The sequence below is a fragment of the Triticum dicoccoides genome, chromosome 4B, assembly GCF_002162155.2.
Source record: "Triticum dicoccoides isolate Atlit2015 ecotype Zavitan chromosome 4B, WEW_v2.0, whole genome shotgun sequence".
NCBI classification, from domain to species: Eukaryota; Viridiplantae; Streptophyta; class Magnoliopsida; order Poales; family Poaceae; genus Triticum; species Triticum dicoccoides.
In genome coordinates, this window is record NC_041387.1 from 103,350,801 (window position 1) to 103,373,084 (window position 22,284).

At 46.9% G+C, this 22,284-nt stretch overlaps 1 protein-coding gene across 1 annotated transcript; it reads left to right on the top strand.

Annotated features, from left to right (window-relative positions):
* Positions 1–9,644: 9,644 nt before the first annotated feature.
* On the top strand, positions 9,645–13,072 carry LOC119293419 (probable methyltransferase PMT26). Its single transcript, XM_037571907.1, has 3 exons — positions 9,645–9,758; positions 9,859–12,420; positions 12,510–13,072. Exons 2-3 carry the CDS (start codon positions 9,956–9,958, stop codon positions 12,733–12,735), a joined length of 2,691 nt encoding a protein of 896 aa, XP_037427804.1. The 5' UTR covers positions 9,645–9,758; positions 9,859–9,955; the 3' UTR covers positions 12,736–13,072.
* The last annotated feature ends 9,212 nt before the right edge of the window (positions 13,073–22,284 follow it).

Genomic DNA, 22,284 nt, shown 5'->3' on the forward strand with positions numbered 1-22,284 from the left:
CCGAATAGGACAAGGAAAGCGGCGCCCCCCTTTCCTCTTTCCCCCTTCCCCCTTCCTTCTCCAACAAGGCAAGAGGGGGGAGTCCTACTCCTGGTAGGAGTAGAACTCCTCCAGGCGCAGCCCTAGGGGGCCGGCCGCACCTCCCCCCTCCCTCCTTTATATACGGGGGCAGGGGGCACCCCATGACACACAAGTTGATCTTCGTGATCATTCCTTAGCCGTGTGCGGTGCCCCTCCACCATATTCCACCTCGGTCATATCGTTGCGGTGCTTAGGCGAAGCCCTGCATGAGTAGAACATCATCATCGTCACCACGCCGTCGTGCTGACAGAACTCATCCCCGACACCCTGCTGGATTGGAGTCCGGGGATCGTCATCGAGCTGAACGTGTGCTGAACTTGGAGGTGTCGTACGTTCGGTGCTTGGATCGGTCGGATCGTGAAGACATACGACTACATCAACCGTGTTCTCATAACGCTTCCGCTTTTGGTCTACGAAGGTACGTGGACACACTCTCCCCTCTCGTTGCTATGCATCACCATGATCTTGCGTGTGCGTAGGAAAATTTTTGAAATTACTACGTTCCCCAACATAAAGATCTTTGTAGAATATGTAGGAACCAATATGACCATCCAAGTTCCGCTATTGGTTATTGACCGAAGATGTGTCTCAGTCATGTCTATATAGTTCTCGAACCCGTAGGGTCCGCACGCTTAACGTTCAATGACGATTGGTATTATGAGTTTATGTGATATGTTGTACCAAAGATTGTTCAGAATCCCGGATATGATCATGAACATGACGAGGAGTCTCGAAAGGGTCGAGGCATGAAGATTGATATATTGGACGACTATATTCGGACACCAGAAGTGTTCCGTAGAAGTTTTGGATAAAACCGGAGTGCCGGAGGGTTACCGGAACCCCCCGGGGGAACTTATGGGCCTAGATGGGCCTTACTGGGAGAAGAGGAAGGGCCAGGAGGGGTTGCCCACGTGCCCTCCCCCCCCCCTTGAGTCCGAATAGGACAAGGGAAGGGGGGTGGCGCCCCCCCCCCCCTTTCCTTTCCTTCCCTCTCTTCCTTCCTCCTTCCCCCTCTTCCTTAGGTGGAAACCTACTAGGACTTGGAGTCCTAGTAGGATTCCCCTCTCTTGGCGCGCCCTAGGAGGGACGGCCGGCCTCCCCCTTGCTCCTTTATATACGGGGGTAGGGGGCATCCTAGAACACACAAGTTGATCAAGTTAATCTTTTAGCCGTGTGCGGTGCCCCCCTCCACAGTTACACACCTCGGTCATATCGTCGTAATGCTTAGGCGAAGACCTGCGCCGGTAACTTCATCATCACCGTCACCACGCCGTCGTGCTGATGAAACTCTCCCTCGACCTCAGCTGGATCTAGAGTTCATGGGACGTCACTGAGCTGAATGTGTGCAGATCGCGGAGGTGCCATACCTTCGGTACTAGGATCGGTCGGATCGTGTAGACATACGACTACATCAACAGCATTGTCATAACGCTTCCGTTTTCGGCCTACGAGGGTACGTAGACAACACTCTCCCCTCTCGTTGTTATGCATCACCTAGAGATAGATCTTGCGTGATCGTAGGAAATTTTTAGAAATTATGGTGTTCCCCAACAAAAGTGCTAAAGCTGCATAGCCTGATTGCCTAGTTCACCTCGCAGGCCGCCTCCTACATCGGACCAAGACGTTGGATAAAGAGCGGTCATGCGTTTCCGAACACCCATGTAATATTTATGTGGGGGCTGAAGCCGATGACTGGTAAACTTTCAGACATATAAAAGCAGAATAGGAGAATAAACTAATCATAAAGCGTAAGCATAACTATTACACATCATGAGTTCATTACACGACTCTTACAAACCGGACTTAACTATTCAAATATGACGTCCTTTGAGCATTGGCCCTCTACAATGCGGGTTCCTTCAAGGACCTCGTCAAAGTACCTCTTCGGTTGCCGGTGCTCCTTGCCTTCAAGTGGCCCTGCAATGGCAATCTCGGTGGCCTTCATCTTCGCCCACTGCACCTTGGCATGGGCGAAGGCCATCCGGGCACCTTCTATGCAGGACGACCGCTTGAGGGTGTCGATCCGAGGAAGCGCATCCACCAGCCGCTTCACGACACCGAAGTGGCTGCTAGGTATGGCCTCGGCCGGCCACAAACGGACTATTACATCCTTCATGGCCAGTCCGGCCACCCTATGCAGCTCGGACAGCTGCTTCAGCTGGTAACTCAGGGGCACTAGAAGTTTTGGTGCAAGGTATTGCGACTAGAACAACTTCTCCGTCGAGCTCCCCTCTTTGGCTCGGAAGAATGCGGCAGCATCCGCAATACTCATCGGCAGATCCTCAAAGGCACCTGGAGAACTCCAAACTCGGGTCAGTAGAATATATCTCTTGCTAGTAAATCTACTCTGCATGATAAAGGCCTTACTAGCCGCAATCTGCCTTGCCTCTTGGATCTCTTGGCGAGCACCCTGGGCATCAACCCTGGCTTCCTTCATGCTCTCAAGAGATTTGGTGAGCTCGGAGGCCTGTTCCGAACTCTTTTTCTCCAAGGACTCGCACTTGGTGATGGCGTCCTTGAGCTCCTGTTCGATCTCCTCCACCTGCACTTCATGTCTGCGGCGGGCGGTTTGCTCTACCTCCAGCTCCTCGGCCGCTTTGTCCGCGGCCGCCTTGCTCGCCTCCGCCTCCTTCTTGGCTTCAGCGAGGACACTCTTGAGGGACTCGACCTCGGCTGCGCCAACTGCGAGAATATTTATAACATTTTTAGTCAGTTTAAAATGACTAACACGCATATAATTTTCAGATCTGCCGTACCGCCACATAGCTTGGGTTTCATTGAACTACTTGTTGATGTGGTCGAGTTCCTCATCGGATAGCCGAAGCTACCGATTGAGCTCGGCAATCTCTGTGACCTAAGCAGTAGCCGCCAGCATAGAAGCCTGTCAAATAACATATACAATGCATTATATACTTGTTTGTGATCCTCTGTTCAGATTGTTCTAATCCGGACAGAGTCTCAGGGGCTACTGTCTACACATGGGCTTCGCCTCACACACACATATATATATACAAAAAACTTGTGAAGAATATTACGTCGCTTACCGTGAAGCCTGTCAGTAGGCTATTGAAAGCTTCGGTCAGTCCACTCTTCGCGGACCGAACCTTCTCCATAACCACACCCATCAGGGTGTGGTGTTCCTCCACGATGGAGGCACGTTGCAGTGCCTCCTGCAGAGTGTCAGCAGCCTCCGGATTGACAGAGGCTGCCGATGGAGCTCCTGCTCCTCCCCCCTCTTTCGAAGGGGGATGTTGGTCCGAACCCGGAGCCGTATTGGTCTCAGGGGCGGTGTTTGGCGAGGGCCCGGACTGTTGAAATCCCCCACCCTCGATAGTCATGGGGGTCGCCGTGCCCCGCTCTACAACGTTTGAGGTGTTGTCCTTGGGCGCCTTCTGGATGGTCTCATCTGCCTCTCCCCGGCCAGTTGATGGCCTTTGGGATGACACCTAGGTGTCCTTCATGGCAGGGGGGAGAGAGGGCGTGAGATGGTTCGTCACTCTCTGCCTCTCTAGAGGCTAGAGAGTTCCCCTCCGAAGAAGAGGGGATCGGGATCTCGCGCGGAGGGCTGAAAAGCATAATAGGATTGGGCATGACAAAGGCAGATAAAAGCGATAATTGAACGAGTAAGTTTCTGACACTTACGTTTTGGCCACGGGCTTCTCCCTTTGGACCCTCTCCAGGCTGTGTTTGGACTCCGAGTCTAAACTATCCGAGAAGACCACCCTCCCCTTCTTCAGAGTCGCCCCCTCTAGGTTCTCGAAGGTTATCCTCTTTCCCCTCCTTGTCTTGAGGGGGGAGTCGCTCTCCACCTCCTCTTTCTCCTCCTCCTCCTCCTCCTCCTCCTCCCCCTCTTCGTCCTCGTCTTCCTCGTGGGAGGAGATGGGCTCGGTCTCTTCGGACACAGCTTCTGGAGGGCCTTTGTGGCGGGGTCCGTCCTTGCGTCCTTTGCTCTTATTCTTGGCCTTCTTCTTCGGCGGCTTATAAGGCGCCGGGACCAGCATCTTCTCTAGCTGAGGAGTGACTGGGTCTTCGGGCAGCGGAGCCGGACTCTTGATCCGCTCCGACTTCTTGGTCCAGCCCTGTAAAGGATGGGTTAATGAGTTTTCTATTGACCGAACATATGAACCGGATATATCTGCTGAAGGTTAAAATACTTACCAGAGAGGTCGGATTCATGGCATTCAGGTCGGCGTCTTCGGTCTGCATGGGCTAGCTCTTCTGCGCCTTGAAGAGTAGCTTCCACATTCCCTCGTGTGTGGTGCCAAGGAAATGTTGTAGCGTCCGCGGCTCCTCCGGCTTGAATTCCCACATGGGGGAAGCCCATCGCTGGCAGGGGAGAATGCGGCGGAAAAGCATGATCTGAACCACATTGGTTAAACAAATGTTCTTCCCCAGCATGTTGGTGATGCGCATTTGCAGCGCCTGCACCTCCGTCTGGGACCCCCAGTCAAGGCCCTTCACGTTCCAGGAGGTGAGCCTCATGGGGCCGGATCTGAACTCTGGAATGGCCGCCCACTTAGTGCGGCGCGGCTCAGTGATGTAGAACCACTCATGTTGCCAGATCTTCACGGTCTCCACAAAGTCCCCCTTGGACCATGTGTTGTTCGGCAGCTTGTTGATCATAGCTCCATCGTAGTCCACGTGATGCCCGTCGACCACCTTCGGCTTCACGTTGAAGACCTTGAGACATAGGCCAAAGTGTGGGTGGACGCGGAGGAGAGCCGCACACACGACGATGAACGCCGAGATGTGGAGAAAAGAGTTCGGGGCTAGATCATGAAAATCTAGCCCGTAGTAGTACATGAGTCCACAGACAAACAGGTGGAGTGGAAAACCTAACCCTCTAAGGAAGTGGGAAAGGAAGATGACCCGTTCACCGGGCTCCGGAGTGGGAATGACTTGACCTTCAGGGGGAAGCCTATGCTTGATGTTGGTGGCAAGGTACCCCACACTCTGGAGATCTTTTATCTCCTTCTCGTCACGGAGGAGGCCTCCCACTTGCCTTTCGATCTAGCTCCGGCCATGGTCGGAGGAGGTGGTGGTGGTGGTGAGAAAGACAGAAACTTTGCAGGCGCAGAGAACTTGGGAGATTGGAAGGCTGAGGAGATGTGAAGGCGTGGGGAAGAAAGTAAAGATCCATTGCCCTCTTATAGGCAGTAAAAATGCCAACCGCCCCCACTCATGCCTTGAATCTTGCCTATTCCCGATGAAAGTGTGGGCCGCAAACGGTCGGATTACCCAAATAACATTGATGTGCAATCCCGTATTAAGGGGGCACGATCTCTGTTCGACAGGACATGCCAATGAGGCGTGTCCTCGAAACACGAATGCGGGGTGGGAAAATGGTTTAAAATGCCGAAGGGTCAAGTATGACGCTTCGCCGAAAAAGTTGTTAGTAAAAGACACTCTTCTTATTATATATATATATATATATATATATATATATATATATATATATATATATATATGTATGTATATCCTGCCTTCGCGGCTAAGGATTGTGTTTATAATGAGAAGCCGGATACAATTCTTTTACAGAGGAAAGCGGATGTGTATTCTTCAAAGAACTCGCCTTGCAATACCGAAGACAATCTGAATGTCGAATAAATCATCATTGAAGACTGGTTCAGGGGCTACTGTGGGAGTCCTTGACTAGGGGGTCCTCGGACGTCCAGTCTATTGGATATGGGCTGGACTGATGGGTCGTCGAGATACAAGACAGCAGATCACCTTTCGTGTCCGGAAAGGACTCCCGTATGCGTGGATGGCAAGTATAGGTGTCCGAATATGTTATTCCTTTCTGTGAAACCGACTTTGTACAACCCTAAGCCCCTCCGGTGTCTACATAAACTGGAGGGTAGGTCGGAGGCAAGATCACAACATTGCTAGGCTAGCTAATCTAGGGTTAGCCAACTAGATCTCGTGGTAGATCAACTCTTGTAACCCCTATACCCTCGAATATAATCAAGCAGGAGTAGGGTTTTGCCTCAATTAAGAGGGCCCGAACCTGGGTAAACATTGTGTCCTCTGTCCATAGTTACCATTGGTCCTCAAACATACAGCTTGAGCCCCGCTACCCGAGATCTGCCGGTTTTGACACCGACAGTAGCCTCTTTGCCCGATGCCGGCAAGCTGGCCGCCAAGGTGTCCCCGTCGTCCTCCGTGGGCTCTTTATCGATCCTTCGTCGCTGGTCCCCAGATCCTCCCGCCTCCCGTACGCCGGTTCGAGGACTTCCCGTCCTCCCTCGGGGCCGGCCGTCTATGAGGTCCTACCTTGGGGTCCGACAGCGGCGGTGGGGGACGTGGGTCGCCGAGATTACGTATCGGGAGACCCACACCCGCCAATGGCTCGGTAGCTTCCACACTGCCGAGCTCGCGGCCATGGAGTACGACCGCTGGCAGGTCCGCTACCACGGCGCGACAGCTAGGCTCAATTTCCCATCAGCATGTTCGGTTCAACCTCGTTCTGCCGGAGCCAGGGGTGGTGAGCTCAGCTATGGCGCGGGAGGACCGCGAGGCATGGGAGCGCCTCAAGGCCGAGGCCTACATGCAAGAGCTCCGCCGGCAGAACCCAGAGCTCGTGAAGGCGGAGCGAGTGATCTTTGTCGGTGCGGAGGGCGGCGAGGTTATCGTGCTCTTCTCCGATGATGGGGTCGAAGGCGGCGAGGACGGCAGCGCGAAGGGCGTCGAGGTGGGCGGCGAGGACGATGAGATCGACGTCGGCGAGTGGAGGAGTGTCTTCCCCAACGACCCCGACGACAGCACCGGCCCGGACCCGGCTCGCGGCACACCGTACCAGACGAGGAAGGATTGGCTCGACCTTCACTTCGACCGAAAGTAGTTTAGCTTAGTTTAAATTTATGTTTTATGTTCGGTTATGCAAAACTATCAATGTTTATGTTTGAATGCATGCTATTTTGGTTGAACCTGCTTTGAACTTGATCAAATTGAAGTTTACAATGTTAAGTTTAGGGCTCGACTAGAAATGACCAAAAATTGCTGGAGTATATATATCCTCTAAGGATTTTAGTCCGTTAACTTTTAAAGGATCGGCTGGAGATGGCCTTATGCCTTGTTTATTTCAGTTCTTCATAATGTGATGCTCTATATGTGCAACTATTTGCCATGCAGTTCAGTTTCATCAATAACAGTTTCAACAATACCACTATGAATAATGATATTTGGTTGATGTTAAGGATGTTGCAGTTAACATGCCTTTTCGGTTTTTTAACAATAACTAGTGTACTTTAGACCTGCACAATACCAGTTTGAATGACTATATTTACTTGTTTTAAAATGTTATGCCTATTGCAGTTAACACATCTTTCCACTTCTTGTTTTGCTTAACTAGCGTGCTTAAACCTGCACACTGAAGCTATCATTTGTACATTATGTTGTCTACCATGGATATATTTGATTGATGTTTAGCCCGTTGTACTTAACTTGCCTTTATATGTACTCATACAGGACAATATTGAGAACAGTTGTTGTTTACCATCGAGGTTAGTTTCGTCGCATTACTTATATATACTCATTGTTCAGGATATCGGTAGCTGGTGCCATATAGCCTAGGGGATGATAAGGGATTAATCGTTGAATCGGACATTTCACTAAATATATCTGTAGCCCCTTTATTGGTAGGTTTACTATGTCCATATCTAATATATCTGAGGCCACATAACAACATCAATTGTACTGAATGACTAAATATGCAATCCCAGACTACATAGCAACAAGAAGAGTGTTACCTTAATGTTCTGATGATGTCTAGATATACATGTAGTAAGATCTTATATAATGGGATGGAGGGAGTGTTGTACTGCATCATTTTGCAATTGTTGTTTAGGTTCTAATATTAACTTGGTGTTTTTAGGTACATATGCCATTGCCAAAGATCCACAGTTCGACCCTTTCTGCGTATGGGGCAATGAGATATTTATGAATCAGCATCAAGTGAGAAAACTGATAAAGATTATTATTAAAATGGGTCAAAAGATGTCAACCGAACTATTTGCTTACACTTTATGCAAGACAACAGTGAACTGCAGGATGGTAAGTAAGAACTCTGGAGCCTTCTTTTTACTGCCTGTAATGAGTTGTGTTAGATGACAATGTCTGAATCTTTTTCCTTTGCAGTAGATCATGAAGCAGTTTACTCAAGATTACCTCTCAAACTAAATGATTGGCGGCCGGCCATCACAAGACGTGTGTGCCTTCTGCATCGAGGAAAGCACAATAGGGCCATTCCGCTTCACCTTGTTCAGCAACCAGAATCTCTCTCGTCTCTTTCTTTACCATCTGTAATAGTATAAGTATATAACTGTGGTTCATCATTCTTTACCTGGTGCTTATGTAATTCTTGAACATATGTACATGTGAATCGAATAATACATTGGTTGTTTGAACCTGATGGGTATAAATAAAGCTATAGCCTACTTTCAAATTCAAATCATGTACAATTTTAAATAGCAGCAATTAAATTAGGGTGAAATTACGCTCTGCAGGTTATTACGGTGCACACGGTCTATGAAGCACAGCGTGTGCGACATACATCATAATCCGACACGGTTCACGGAGAGAAAACGTGTGTAACCATACACATAGTTGCCGTTTGCAAACCGTGTGTGACGTCAGACAATATCACAAACGGTGCAGAAAAACTAAATGTGTGTGATTGTCGCCCTATCGTACACGGTTTAGAATGATGAACTGTTTGTAATGTGCCAAGCATCGTAAACTTAGAGCTAGTTTGCTACGTGCCTGGAATGTGCCTGGAGGCCCTGTACTGCACCTGGAAAAATCCCGTGCCTGGAATGTGCATGGAATGCGCCTGGTTTTAGGCAAAACCACAGAACGCCGACTGCGATGGCAATGCGAGCACAAACGAGTGGCAAGGATGAAGCATTTGAAATATTCGAGATATCAGAAACAGTTTTATAGGGACAACTGCATGCATCAAGGCTCCTTATTGCCGACGGTTTCTGAGTCGTGTGGGAAGAACCCCCTATCGCAGCCACTCACTAGGTGGCAGTTCAGAACGCCGTTGCGTAAGGGGTTAAAAATCATTTGTATAACACATTGCTGCACCAGTGTCATCCAAGCGCCCATTTGGATAGTAATATGCCTTGGGTACTCGGGCGCATAGACTATCAGGCTTAGTCAGCAAACATTGGTCTTATCAAGCTAACAGGGCTTGATTAAAAAAGCCTAGAATCTCAAAAACCAACTCACCCATGTTTTTCTATCCCTAATATTATTCCAATCTGGATATGAAAAACTGAAATATGGATTTGAAATGTTGCTGAAGTTTTTTATGTTGAAACCTGCAAACCTTGGGTTATTTGAATTTACAGAAAGCACATGCACATACCGTGAAACCTCAAAAGCTTGGCTTATTTGAATTTATAGAGAGCACATGCACATACAGGACACTGGTGCTGCATGCCGAAGCAACGAAACCGGGGAGTGTCCTCCACTTGTCTCCCCTCACTCCCCGCTTAACGCTCCCTTCCCTCCGTCCAAGCTCTCCTCCCCTTGAAAGCCACGCAATTATTCCGACAGCCCAAGAACAGACTAACGCCATGCATCCATGCTCTTGTCGCTAGGAATTGAAGTGACCGGGAGATCATTGCGGGCCAGTGTTCCTGATCAGGAGAAATCGTGCCACTAATTCCGAGGTATTGTGGATGGTTACACACATTGTCGTCCCTATGTTTAGTTTCCTGAAATTTTGCTGTTCATCGCCATGGCGGCATCTTGAATGCTGTGATGTTTCAGGGTCCGACCTCTGCGTGCGGGCAGAGAGAGAGAGAGAGAGGACGTTGTGAGGAAGCATATATGAACGGAGTTGCATGAGGTGAAGGGGGACGAGACGATGGCCCTGTTCGATCGGAACCAGAGGCCGCGGTCGTCGCTCTTCTCGACGGCGACCATCGTCGTCTTCGCGGCGCTCTGCCTCGTCGGCTTCTGGATGGTCACCCCTCCCTCGCCGGAGGCCGTCCCGGCGGCCACGGCGACGGCGTCCACTGCGGACGTCAAGAAGGCGGCGGAGGCCGTCGTGAAGGAGAAGGAGGAGGACCGCTCCATCGACGCCACCAACAACTTCAAGCAGGACAGTGCCAACGTCGTCGCGGAGGCCACTACGGCCGCTGTGGAGGCCGAGAAGCCCACCGTGGATGCCAAGGGCGGCGAGGCCGACGGCGAGAAGCCGGCGTCCAAGAACCAGTCGTTCGATGACGAGAACGGCAGGACGGAGGGCGGCGAGCTCGTGAAGCCGGAAACCGCCGAGACGGACGGCGCCGCCGCTGCCGCTGCCGCCGTGGCTGCTTCCCAGGGGAAGAGCGTGGAGGACACGGTGATGGACTTTAAGGAGCAGGCTTCTACCGACACTAAGGAAACCGTAGGCAGCGGCGGTCAGGACGCGAACACCGAGAAGACGCCGGCTGACACCAAGGAGAGCATCGTCAGCCAGGAGGAAAACCCGAAGGAGGCCGCCGGCGGCGGCTCTTCCAAGAAGCAGACCTTCGACGACGAGAATGGCAAGATGGAAGGCGTCGACGTGGTGAAGGATGACGGCAACAAGACGTTCATCTCAGAGGACAATGCCAAGCCAATAATGGAGGAGACGACCACTGCCGCCACGGACAAGACGGAGGACGCGGCGGCGGTCGGGATATCGACTGAAGCCTCCTCCGTCACTAATCCGGACGATACGAAGAGGTCGGACATTGTCGAGGAAGATCAGAAGCTTCTTCCGGAACCGCTGCCGAACGGGCAGGCGGAGCTGCTGACGGAGCCGGCGGCGCAGAACGGGTCGTTCACGACGCAGGCCGCGGAGTCGACAAACGAGCAGAAGACGCGCGCCGAGAAGAATAAGAATAAGAAGAAGAAGAAGAAAGCGGCAAGCAAGGCGGAAGCGGAACCGGAACCGGAACCGGAGGCGGCGGTGTTGTCGCCGGCGCACGTCTGGAAACTGTGCAACACGAGCACAGGCGAGGACTACATCCCGTGCCTGGACAACGAGGCCGCCATCAAGAAGCTCAAGACCGACATTCACTACGAGCACCGGGAGCGGCACTGCCCCGCGCACCCGCCGACGTGCCTCGTCCCGGCGCCGCCGTCCTACAAAGATCCCATCCGGTGGCCAGTCAGCCGCAGCAAGATCTGGTACCACAACGTTCCTCACACGCAGCTGGCGGAATTCAAGAAGCGTCAGAACTGGGTGAAGGTCTCCGGCGAGTACCTCACGTTCCCCGGCGGAGGCACGCAGTTCAAGACCGGCGGCGCGCTGCACTACATCGACCTGATCCAGCAGGCGTTCCCGGAGGTGGCTTGGGGCCGCCGGAGCAGGGTGGTGCTGGACGTGGGGTGCGGCGTGGCCAGCTTCGGCGGGTTCATGTTCGAGCGGGGCGTGCTGACCATGTCGTTCGCGCCCAAGGACGAGCACGAGGCGCAGGTGCAGTTCGCGCTGGAGCGCGGCATCCCGGCCATCTCCGCCGTCATGGGCACCAAGCGGCTCCAGTTCCCGAGCAACGTGTTCGACATAGTCCACTGCGCCCGATGCCGAGTCCCCTGGCACATCAACGGCGGATTGCTCCTCCTGGAGGTGAACCGCCTGGTCCGGCCCGGCGGTTTCTTCGTGTGGTCCGCCACCCCCGTGTACCAGAAGCTCGCCGAGGACGTGGAGATCTGGGGCGAGATGGTGAAGCTGACCAAGGCCATGTGCTGGGAGATGGTGGCCAAGACCAGGGACACCATCGACCGGGTGGGCCTCGTCATCTTCCGGAAGCCGATGAGCAACCATTGCTACGAGACACGGCGGCAGACGGAGCCTCCGCTGTGCCACCCGTCCGACGACCCCAACGCGGCGTGGAACATCTCGCTGCGGGCATGCATGCACCGCGTCCCCACCGACCCGTCGGTGCGCGGGTCGCGGTGGCCGCAGCCATGGCCGGAGCGGGCGGAGAAGGTGCCCTACTGGCTGAACAGCAGCCAGGTGGGCGTGTACGGGAAGGCGGCGCCCGAGGACTTCGCGGCGGACTACGCGCACTGGAAGAAGGTGGTCCAGAACTCGTACCTGGCCGGCATGGGCATCGAGTGGAAGAGCGTGCGGAACGTGATGGACATGCGGGCCGTGTACGGCGGGCTGGCGGCGGCGCTGCGGGACATGAACGTGTGGGTGATGAACACGGTGAACATCGACTCGCCGGACACGCTGCCGGTGATCTACGAGCGGGGCATGTTCGGGATATACCACGACTGGTGCGAGTCCTTCAGCACCTACCCTCGGTCCTACGACCTCCTCCACGCCGACCACCTCTTCTCCAAGCTCAAGGCTAGGTAGGCATGCATTCCACCCTCTACTACGCCGGCCGGCGGACTGATCGCCATTGGACTACAATCTCCTAAGAAATTTGTGGGTGTGGCAGGTGTAAGGTGTTGCCGGTGCTGGTGGAGGTGGACCGGATCCTGAGGCCGAACGGGAAGCTGATCGTGCGGGACGACAAGGAGACGGTGGACGAGATCGTGGAGGGGGTGAGGTCGATGCACTGGGAGGTGAGGATGACGGTGTCCAAGCACAAGGAGGCCATGCTCTGCGCGAGGAAGACCATGTGGCGGCCCACGGAAATGGAGCCGGGGCCGCCCACAAGATAACCTCGCCTCGCCTCGCCGGTGATCGGAGTTAACAGCTAGCGCGCCAGTCGCGATTAATTGATCTGATTGGCCGATATAGGTTTCAAAAAATAAGCTTGTCTAGATGAAGATGAAGTGCGTACATAGGTTCTGTGTTGGTGTCGGCCGGTGTCTAATTAGTTCTTCTTTCTAAGGTTTTTCCTCCAGTGTGAATTGCCATCTGTTGTATTGCGATGGAATAGTACGTAGGTGTATGTGTGGCATGTTTGTATGTATGTATGCTATTGGGAACCAACACTTATATGACTTATAATCCAATATACATAGCTAAGAGATTGATCCCCACTTAGTTACATCCTACGGTTTCTCTGCTCTCGTATGATTTTTATCGGATATCTGTTCATTGGCGCGCCTCTCCACGGTTTGTGTACTTCCGGTTTTGGTAATAGACTTCATATATTGCAAACTCTCAGTTTATCATCGCCCGCTTACTCCAAACTCTTCACCTTTTTCCTCTCTCGTGATATGGGGCAACCTCACTGTCTTCTGCTCTCGTGACGCTCCCTACGCCGGCTTGTGTAGGTAGGCTGTCACGGAACTCTATGACCTTTTTCTTCCTTCTACCAATGCAATGATACGCCTCGGCGTATTCACGAAAAAAAAACTCTTCACCTTTCATATCAACCACGGCTCTATGCCACCGATCACGATTTCCATATCCATGTATCTAGTTGAAATGTTGACATAATTTCGGAACGGGCCTTATGAGTTTGCATATGCATATATTCAGTAGGCTCTTCATACCATTGCGGTGTGAAAGTATGGGACTTAAGTTTGCAACAAATTCATACTCGATTTGCTGCATGAAAACTCTGCCTAACAAGTTGCATATGTGCTTTCTCAATATTGTCTCTAATTCTTAATCGTATTCTTATTGAAAACTATGACATATATTTATGTTTTGCATCAACATATTTTATGATTTTATTTTATTCACGGGGTTACAATTTTGTAAACGATATTGATATTCTCTGATGAATAACATTGTATTTCTATCAGAAAATTACTCTGCACGAACCACGAAGGTACATCACTTCCGGTAGTCTGTTAGCAGCGACGAAGCCACATAAAAATCCTTGGGGATAGGAGTTGTAATATAAAGTTATAAACCTCCCCCAAAAAAATTCAGAACTTCGTCCAAGATTGGGGCTGTCTCCCCCCCCACACACACACACACCCCAACAACCACCACCACTTCACATAGCTTCGCCAATTTCTTTTACCTTACTTGTCGAGACAAGTTTGAAAGCTTAGAAGAGGTAGCCATGTGTATATATTGACATCTCTTGCGCTACACTTCACATTAAAGACCTGGATTGGGATTTACCCTGGTCAAAGAAAGAGATATCTTGACAATGACCACAACTTCTTCTACGGGTTGGTTCGTTGGAGGATCCAATCATTGGTACAATATGTCCTTAGGTAAATCATATTCCTGTGATAAGGATATCGCTTACCGGGAGGTTAGCAAGTCACTTGGGTGCTTCCCCATCATGACCTGCAGAGCAACAACGTTGAACTTGCAAACATCACACATCTATGTTACCCTCACTCTGTATGCAAATTATGCAATAAAACAACTGGAACCATCATTTGTTAGTGTATTGTGCTACCTCTTGAGCACTGCGTTGGTTTCCCTTGAAGAGGAACGGGTGATGCAGCAAAGTAGCGTAAGTATTTCCCTCAGTTTTTGACAACCAAGGTATCAATCCAGTAGGAGGCTCCTCACAAGTCCCTCACACCTACACAAACAAACAAGAACCTCGCAACCAACGCGATAAAGGGGTTGTCAATCCCTTCATGTCAACTTGCGAAAGTGAGATCTGATAGAGATAATAAGATAAGATAAATATTTTTGGTATTTTTATGATATACATTGGAAAGTAAAGATTGCAAAATAAAGTAGATTGGAAAATTATATGATAAAAGATAGACCCGGGGGCCATAGGTTTCACTAGTGGCTTCTCTCGAGATAGCATAAGTATTACGGTGGGTGAACAAATTACTATCGAGCAATTGATAGAAAAGTGCATAGTTATGAGATTATCTAGGCATGATCATGTATATAGGCATCACGTCCGCGACAAGTAGATCAAAACGATTCTGCATCTACTACTATTACTCCACACATCTACCGCTATCCAGCATGCATCTAGAGTATTAAGTTCATAAGAACAGAGTAACGCGTTAGGCAAGATGACATGATGTAGAGGGATAAACTCAAACAATATGATATAAACCCCATCTTTTTATCCTCGATGGCAACAATACAATACGTGCCTTGCTGTCACTGGGAAAGGACACCGCAAGATTAAACCCAAAGCTAAGCACTTCTTCCATTGCAAGAAAGATCAATCTAGTAGGCCAAAGCAAACTGATAATTCAAAGAGACTTGCAAACATAACTTAATCACAGAGAAAAGAATTCAGAGGAGATTCAAATACTTCTCATAGATAAACTTGATCATAAACGCACAATTCATCGGATCTCAACAAACACATCGCAAAAAGAGTTACATCGAATAGATCTCCAAGAAGATCAAGGAGAACTTTGTATTGAGAATCAAAGAGAGAGAAGAAGCATCTAGCTAATAACTATGGACCCGAAGGTCTGTGGTAAACTACTCACAGCTCATCGGAGAGGCCTTGGAGATGATGTAGAGGCCCTCCATGGTCGATTCCCCCTCTGGTGGAGCACCGGCGAAGGCTCCAAGATGGAATCTCACAGATACAGAAGGTTGCGGCGGTGGAATTAGGGTTTCGTGGTGCTCCTAGATGTTCTCGGGGTACGTGGATATATATAGGAGGAAGAAGTAGGTCGGTGGAGCCACGAGGGGTCCATGAGGGTGGGGGGCGCGCCCACCCCCCTAGGGCGTGCCGGGCACCCTCGTGGCTGCCTCGTTTACTTCTTGACGTCCACTCCAAGTCTCCTGGTTTGCATTTGTTCCAAAAAGATCGCTCCCGAAGGTTTCATCCCGTTTGGACTCCGTTTGATATTCCTTTTCTTCGAAACACTGAAAATAGGCAAAAAAAATAGCAATTCGGGCTGGGCCTCCGGTTAGTAGGTTAGTCCCAAAAATGCTATAAAAGTGTGAAGTAAAGCCCATAAACATCCAAAACGGGTAATATAATAGCATGGAACAATCAAAAATTATAGATACGTTGGAGACGTATCAAGCATCCCCAAGCTTAATTCCTGCTCGTCCTCGAGTAGGTAAATGATAAAAACAGAATTTTTGATGTGGAATGCTACCTAGCATATTTCTCAATGTAATTTTTTTTATTGTGGCATGAACGTTCAGATCCAAATGATTCAAGATAAAAGTTCATATTGACATAAGAGTAATAATACTTCAAGCATACTAACAAGGTAATCATGTCTTCTCAAAATAACATGGCCAAAGAAAGCTATCCCTACAAAATCCTATAGTCTGGTTATGCTCTATCTTCATCACACAAAGTATTTAAATCATGCACGACCCCGGTTTTAGACAAGCAATTGTTTCATACTTTAGTATTTTCAAACTTTTTCAATCTTCACGCAATACATGAGCGTGAGCCATGGACAGAGCACTTTATGTGGAATAGAATGGTGGTTGTGGAGAAGACAAAAAAGGAGAAGATAGTCTCACATCAACTAGGCGTATCAACGGGCTATGGAGATGCCCATTAATAGATATCAATGTGAGTGAGTAGGGATTGCCATGCAACGGATGCACTAGAGCTATAAGTGTATGAAAGCTCAAAAAGAAACTAAGTGGGTGTGCATCCAACTTGCTTGCTCACGAAGACCTAGGGCATTTTGAGGAAGCCCATCATTGGAATATACAAGCCAAGTTCTATAATGAAAATTCCCACTAGTATATGAAAGTGACAACATAGGAGACTCTTTATGACGAAGATCATGGTGCTACTTTGAAGCACAAGTGTGGTAAAAGGGTAGTAACATTGTCCCTTCTCTTTTTTTCTCTCATTTTTTTATATGGCCTTTCTCTTTTTTTTGGCCTTTCTCTTTTTTTAAAGTCCGGAGTCTCATCCCGACTTGTGGGGGAATCATAGTCTCCATCATCCTTTCCTCACTTGGGACAATGCTCTAATAATGAAGATCATCACACTTTTATTTACTTACAACTCAAGAATTACAACTCGATACTTAGAACAAAATATGACTCTATATGAATGCCTCTGGCGGTGTAGCGAGATATGCAATGAATCAAGAGTGACATGTATGAAAGAATTATCAAGGTGGCTTTGCCACAAATACAATGTCAACTGCATGATCATGCAAAAGCAATATGACAATGATGGAGCGTGTCATAATAAACGGAACGGTGGAAAGTTTCATGGCAATATATCTCAGAATGGCTATGGAAATGCCATAATAGTATGCATGGTGGATGTTTGAGGAAGGTATATGGTGGGTGTATGGTACCGGCGAAAGTTGTGCGGCACAAGAGAGGCTAGCAATGGTGGAAGGGTGAGAGTGCGTATAATCCATGGACTCCACATTAGTCATAAAGAACTCATATACTTATTGCAAAAATCTACAAGTAATTAAAACAAAGTACTACGCGCATGCTCCTAGGGGAAGGGTTGGTAGGAGTTAACCATCGCGCGATCCCGGCCTCCACACATAAGGAAGACAATCAATAAATAAATTGTGCCCCAACTTCATCACATAATGGTTCACCATACGTGCATGCTACGGGAATCACAAACCTTAACACAAGTATTCCTTAAATTCACAATTACCCAACTATCATGACTCTAATGTTACCATCCTCATATCTCAAAACAATTGTCAAGCATCAAATTGATCATAGCATCCAATTCACTTTTTATGATAGTTTTTATTATACCCAACTTGGATGCCCATCATTCTAGGACCAATTTTATAACCATAGAAAATACCATGTTGTTCTAAAAGAATCTCAAAATAATATAAGTGAAGCATGAGAGATCAACAATTTCTACAAAATTAAGCCATCGCCGTGCTCTAAAAAGATATAAGTGAAGTACTAGAGCAAAATTGTCTAGCTCAAAAGATATAAGTGAAGCACATAGAGTATTCTAATAAATTCCGAATCATGTGTGTCTCTCCAAAAAGGTGTGTACAACAAGGATGATTGTGGTAAACTAAAAATCAAAGACTCATATCATACAAGACGCTCCAAGCAAAACACATATCATGTGGTGAATAAAAATATAGCTCCAAGTAAAGTTATCGATAGACGAAGACGAAAGAGGGGATGCCTTCCGGGGCATCCCCAAGCTTAGGCTTTTGGTTTTCAATTATCTTGGGGTACCATGGGCATCCCCAAGCTTAGGCTCTTGACACTCCTTATTCCGTATTCCATCAAATCTTTTCCCAAAACTTGAAAACTTCACAACACAAAACTCAACAGGAAACCTCATGAGCTCCGTTAGTGCAAGAAAGAAAAACCACCACTTAAGGTACTGTAATGAACTCATTCTTTATTTATGTTGGTGTTAAACCTACTATATTCCAACTTTTCTATGGTTCATACCCCCCGATACTAGCCATCGATTCATCAAAATAAGCAAACAACACACGAAAAACAGAATCTGTCAAAAACAGAACAGTCTGTAGCAATCTGTAACTTTCGAATACTTCTGGAACTCTAAAATTACTGCCAAATAGGAAGTCCTAGGTAATTTGTCTATTGATCTACTGCAAAAGAATCAACTAAAAATCACGTTTCTGTGATTTATTAAAATTATTCTCGTGTGTGCAAAAGTTTCTGTTTTTCAGCAGAATCAAATTAACTATCACCGTAGATTATCCTATAGGTTCTACTTGGCACAAACACTAATTAAAACGTAAAACCACATATAAAAAGATGCTAGATGAATTATTTATTACTAAACAGAAGCAAAAAGCAAGGAACGGAAATAAAATTGGGTTGCCTCCTAACAAGCGCTATCGTTTAACACCCCTAGCTAGGCATAAAAGCGAGAATAGATCTAAGTATTGCCATCTTTGGTATTCAATTCATAAGTGGATCGCATAATAGATTCATAAGGTAATTTGCCTTTATTTCTAGGAAAATGTTCCATGCCTTTCCTTAATGGAAATTGGAATCTAATATTTCCTTCCTTCATATCAATAATTGCACCAATCGTTCTAAGGAAAGGTCTACCAAGAATAATAGGACATGAAAAATTGCAATCTATATCAAGAACGATAAAATCTACGGGCACATAATTCCTATTTGCAACAATAAGAACATCATTAATCCTTCCCATAGGTTTCTTAATAGTGGAATCCGCAAGGTGCAAGTTTAAAGAACAATCATCAAATTCACGAAAATCTAGCACATCACATAAAGTTTTTGGAATCGTGGAAACACTAGCACCCAAATCACACAAAGCATAGCATTCATGATCTTTAATTTTAATTTTTATAGTAGGTTTCCACTTATCATAAAGTTTTCTAGGTATAGAAACTTCCAACTCAAGTTTTTCCACATAAGATTGCATCAAGGCATCAACAATATGTTTGGTAAAAGCTTTATTTTGACTATAAGAATGAGGAGAATTCAACATGCATTGCAACAAGGAAATACAATATACTAAAGAACAATTATCATATTTAAATTACTTGTAATCCAAAATAGTGGGTTCAATTGCTATGTAAAGTTTTGATCTCTCCAATCCCAATTTTACCAAATTTAGCATCAAGATCTAAAAACTCCGAATTATTGGGACTCCTTTTAACTAAAGTTGACTCATCTCCAGTCCCATCATTATCAAGATTCATATTGTAAAACAAATATTTAATAGGGGACACATCAATCACTTTTAGATCTTCATCTTTATTTTCATGGAAACTAGAAGAACACGCTTTTACAAAGCAATCTTTCTTAGCACGCATCCTAGCGATTCTATCTTTGCACTCATCAATGGAAATTCTCATGGCTTTGAGAGACTCATTGATATCATGCTTAGGTGGAATAGATCTAAGTTTCAAATAATCAACATCAAGAGAAATTATATCAATGTTCCTAGCCAATTCATCAAGTTTAAGCAATTTTGCTTCAAGCAAAGCATTGAAATTCTTTTAAGAGATCATAAATTCTTTAACACTATTCTCAAAATAAGAGGGCATCTTATTAAAATTTTCATAAGAATTGTTGTAGGGATTACCATAATTATTAGAGGAATTACTAGGGAACGGCCTAGGATTAAAGTTTCCTCTATACATGTTGTTACCAAAATTATTCCTACCAACAAAATTCACATCCATAGATTCATTATTATTCTAAATCAAAGTAGATAAAGGCATATCATTAGGATCAATAGGAGCACTCTTATTACAAAACAATTTCATAAGTTCATCCATCTTTCCACTCAAAACATTAATCTCTTCTATCGCATGAACTTTTTTACTAGTAGATCTTTCAGTGTGCCATTGAGAATAATTAACCATAATATTATCTAGGAGTTTAGTAGCTTCTCCTAAAGTGATTTCCATAAAAGTGCCTCTCGCGGCCGAATCTAAAAGATTTCTAGAAGAAAAATTCAATCTGGCATAAAAAATTTGTATGATCATCCATAAATTTAAACCATGTGTAGGGCAATTGCGAATCATTAATTTCATCCTCTCCCAAGATTGTGCAACATGTTCATGTCAAGTTGCTTAAAATTCATAATATCGTTCCTAAGGGAGATGATCTTAGCGGGAGGAAAATACTTAGAGGTAAAAGCATCTTTGCACTTATTCCATGAATCAATACTATTTTTAGGCAACAGCGCCAGAAATCCTTCTTGCTACCTCTTGAGCACTGTGTTGGTTTTCCCTTGAAGAGGAAAGAGTGATGCAGCAAAGTAGCGTAAGTATTTCCCTCAGTTTTTGAGAACCAAGGTATCAATCCAGTAGGAGGCTCCTCACAAGTCCCTCGCACCTACACAAACAAACAAGAACCTCGCAACCAACGCGATAAAGGGGTTGTCAATCCCTTCATGGTAACTTGCTGAAAATGAGATCTGATAGAGATAATAAGATAAGATAAGATAAATATTTTTGGTATTTTTATGATATAGATTGGAAAGTAAAGATTGCAAAATAAAGTAGATTGGAAACTTATATGATAAAAGATAGCCCCGGGGGCATAGGTTTCACTAGTGGCTTCTCTCAAGATAGCATAAGTATTACGGTGGGTGAACAAATTACTGTCGAGCAATTGATAGAAAAATTCATAATTATGAGATTATCTAGGCATGATCATGTATATAGGCATCACGTCCGTGACAAGTAGATCAAAACGATTCTGCATCTACTACTATTACTCCACACATCGACCGCTATCCAGCATGCATCTAGAGTATTAAGTTCATAAGAACATAGTAACGCATTAGGAAAGATGACATGATGTAGAGGGATAAACTCAAACAATATGATATAAACCCCATCTTTTTATCCTCGATGGCAACAATACAATACGTGCCTTGCTGCCCCTGTTGTCACTGGGAAAGGACACCGCAAGATTGAACCCAAAGCTAAGCACTTCTCCCATTGCAAGAAAGATCAATCTAGTAGGCCAAACCAAACTGATAATTCGAAGAGACTTGCAAAGATAACCAATCATACATAAAAGAATTCAGAGGAGATTCAAATACTTCTCATAGATAAACTTGATCATAAACGCACAATTCATCGTATCTCGACAAACCCACCGCAAAAAGAGTTACATCGAATAGATCTCCAAGAAGATCGAGGAGAACTTTGTATTAAGAATCAAAGAGAGAGAATAAGCCATCTAGCTAATAACTATGGACCCGAAGGTCTGTGGCAAACTACTCACAACTCATCGGAGAGGCCTTGGAGATGATGTAGAGGCCCTCTGTGGTCAATTCCCCCTCCGGCGGAGCGTCGGCGAAGGCTCCAAGATGGGCTCTCGCGGATACAGAAGGTTGCGGTGGTGGAATTAGGGTTTCGTGGTGCTCCTAGATGTTCTCGGGGTACGTGGATATATATAGGAGGAAGAAGTAGGCCGGTGGAGCCACAAGGGGCCCACGAGGGTGGGGGGCGCGCCCACCCTCCTAGGGTGTGCCGGGCACCCTCGTGGCCACCTCGTTTACTTCTTGGCATCCACTCCAAGTCTCCTGGTTTGCATTTGTTCCAAAAAGATCGCTCCCGAAGGTTTCATCCCATTTGGACTCCGGTTGATATTCCTTTTCTTCGAAACACTGAAATAGGCAAAAAAACAGCAATTCGGGTTGGGCCTCCGGTTAGTAGGTTAGTCCCAAAAATGATATAAAAGTGTAAAGTAAAGCCCGTAAACATCCAAAACAGGTAATATAATAGCATGGAACAATCAAAAATTATAGATACATTGGATACGTATCATATTTCTCCAATATGACATTGCAAAGTAGTGCCCAAATAGCATTTAATTTAGTTGTGTTTTCTCACCAATTCGGATACTATTTTTCCTTCACTTTTTCTTCAAAAGATTTTGGACTACTAAAGGTGTATTTTTTGCGGTGC

Bases quoted from the DNA above. Each gene is read 5' to 3' on its own strand.
- LOC119293419 (XM_037571907.1), top strand. From the start codon at position 9,956: ATGGCCCTGTTCGATCGGAACCAGAGGCCGCGGTCGTCGCTCTTCTCG. The intron at 12,421-12,509 runs GTAGGCATGCAT...TGGGTGTGGCAG, and splicing joins TTCTCCAAGCTCAAGGCTAG to GTGTAAGGTGTTGCCGGTGC.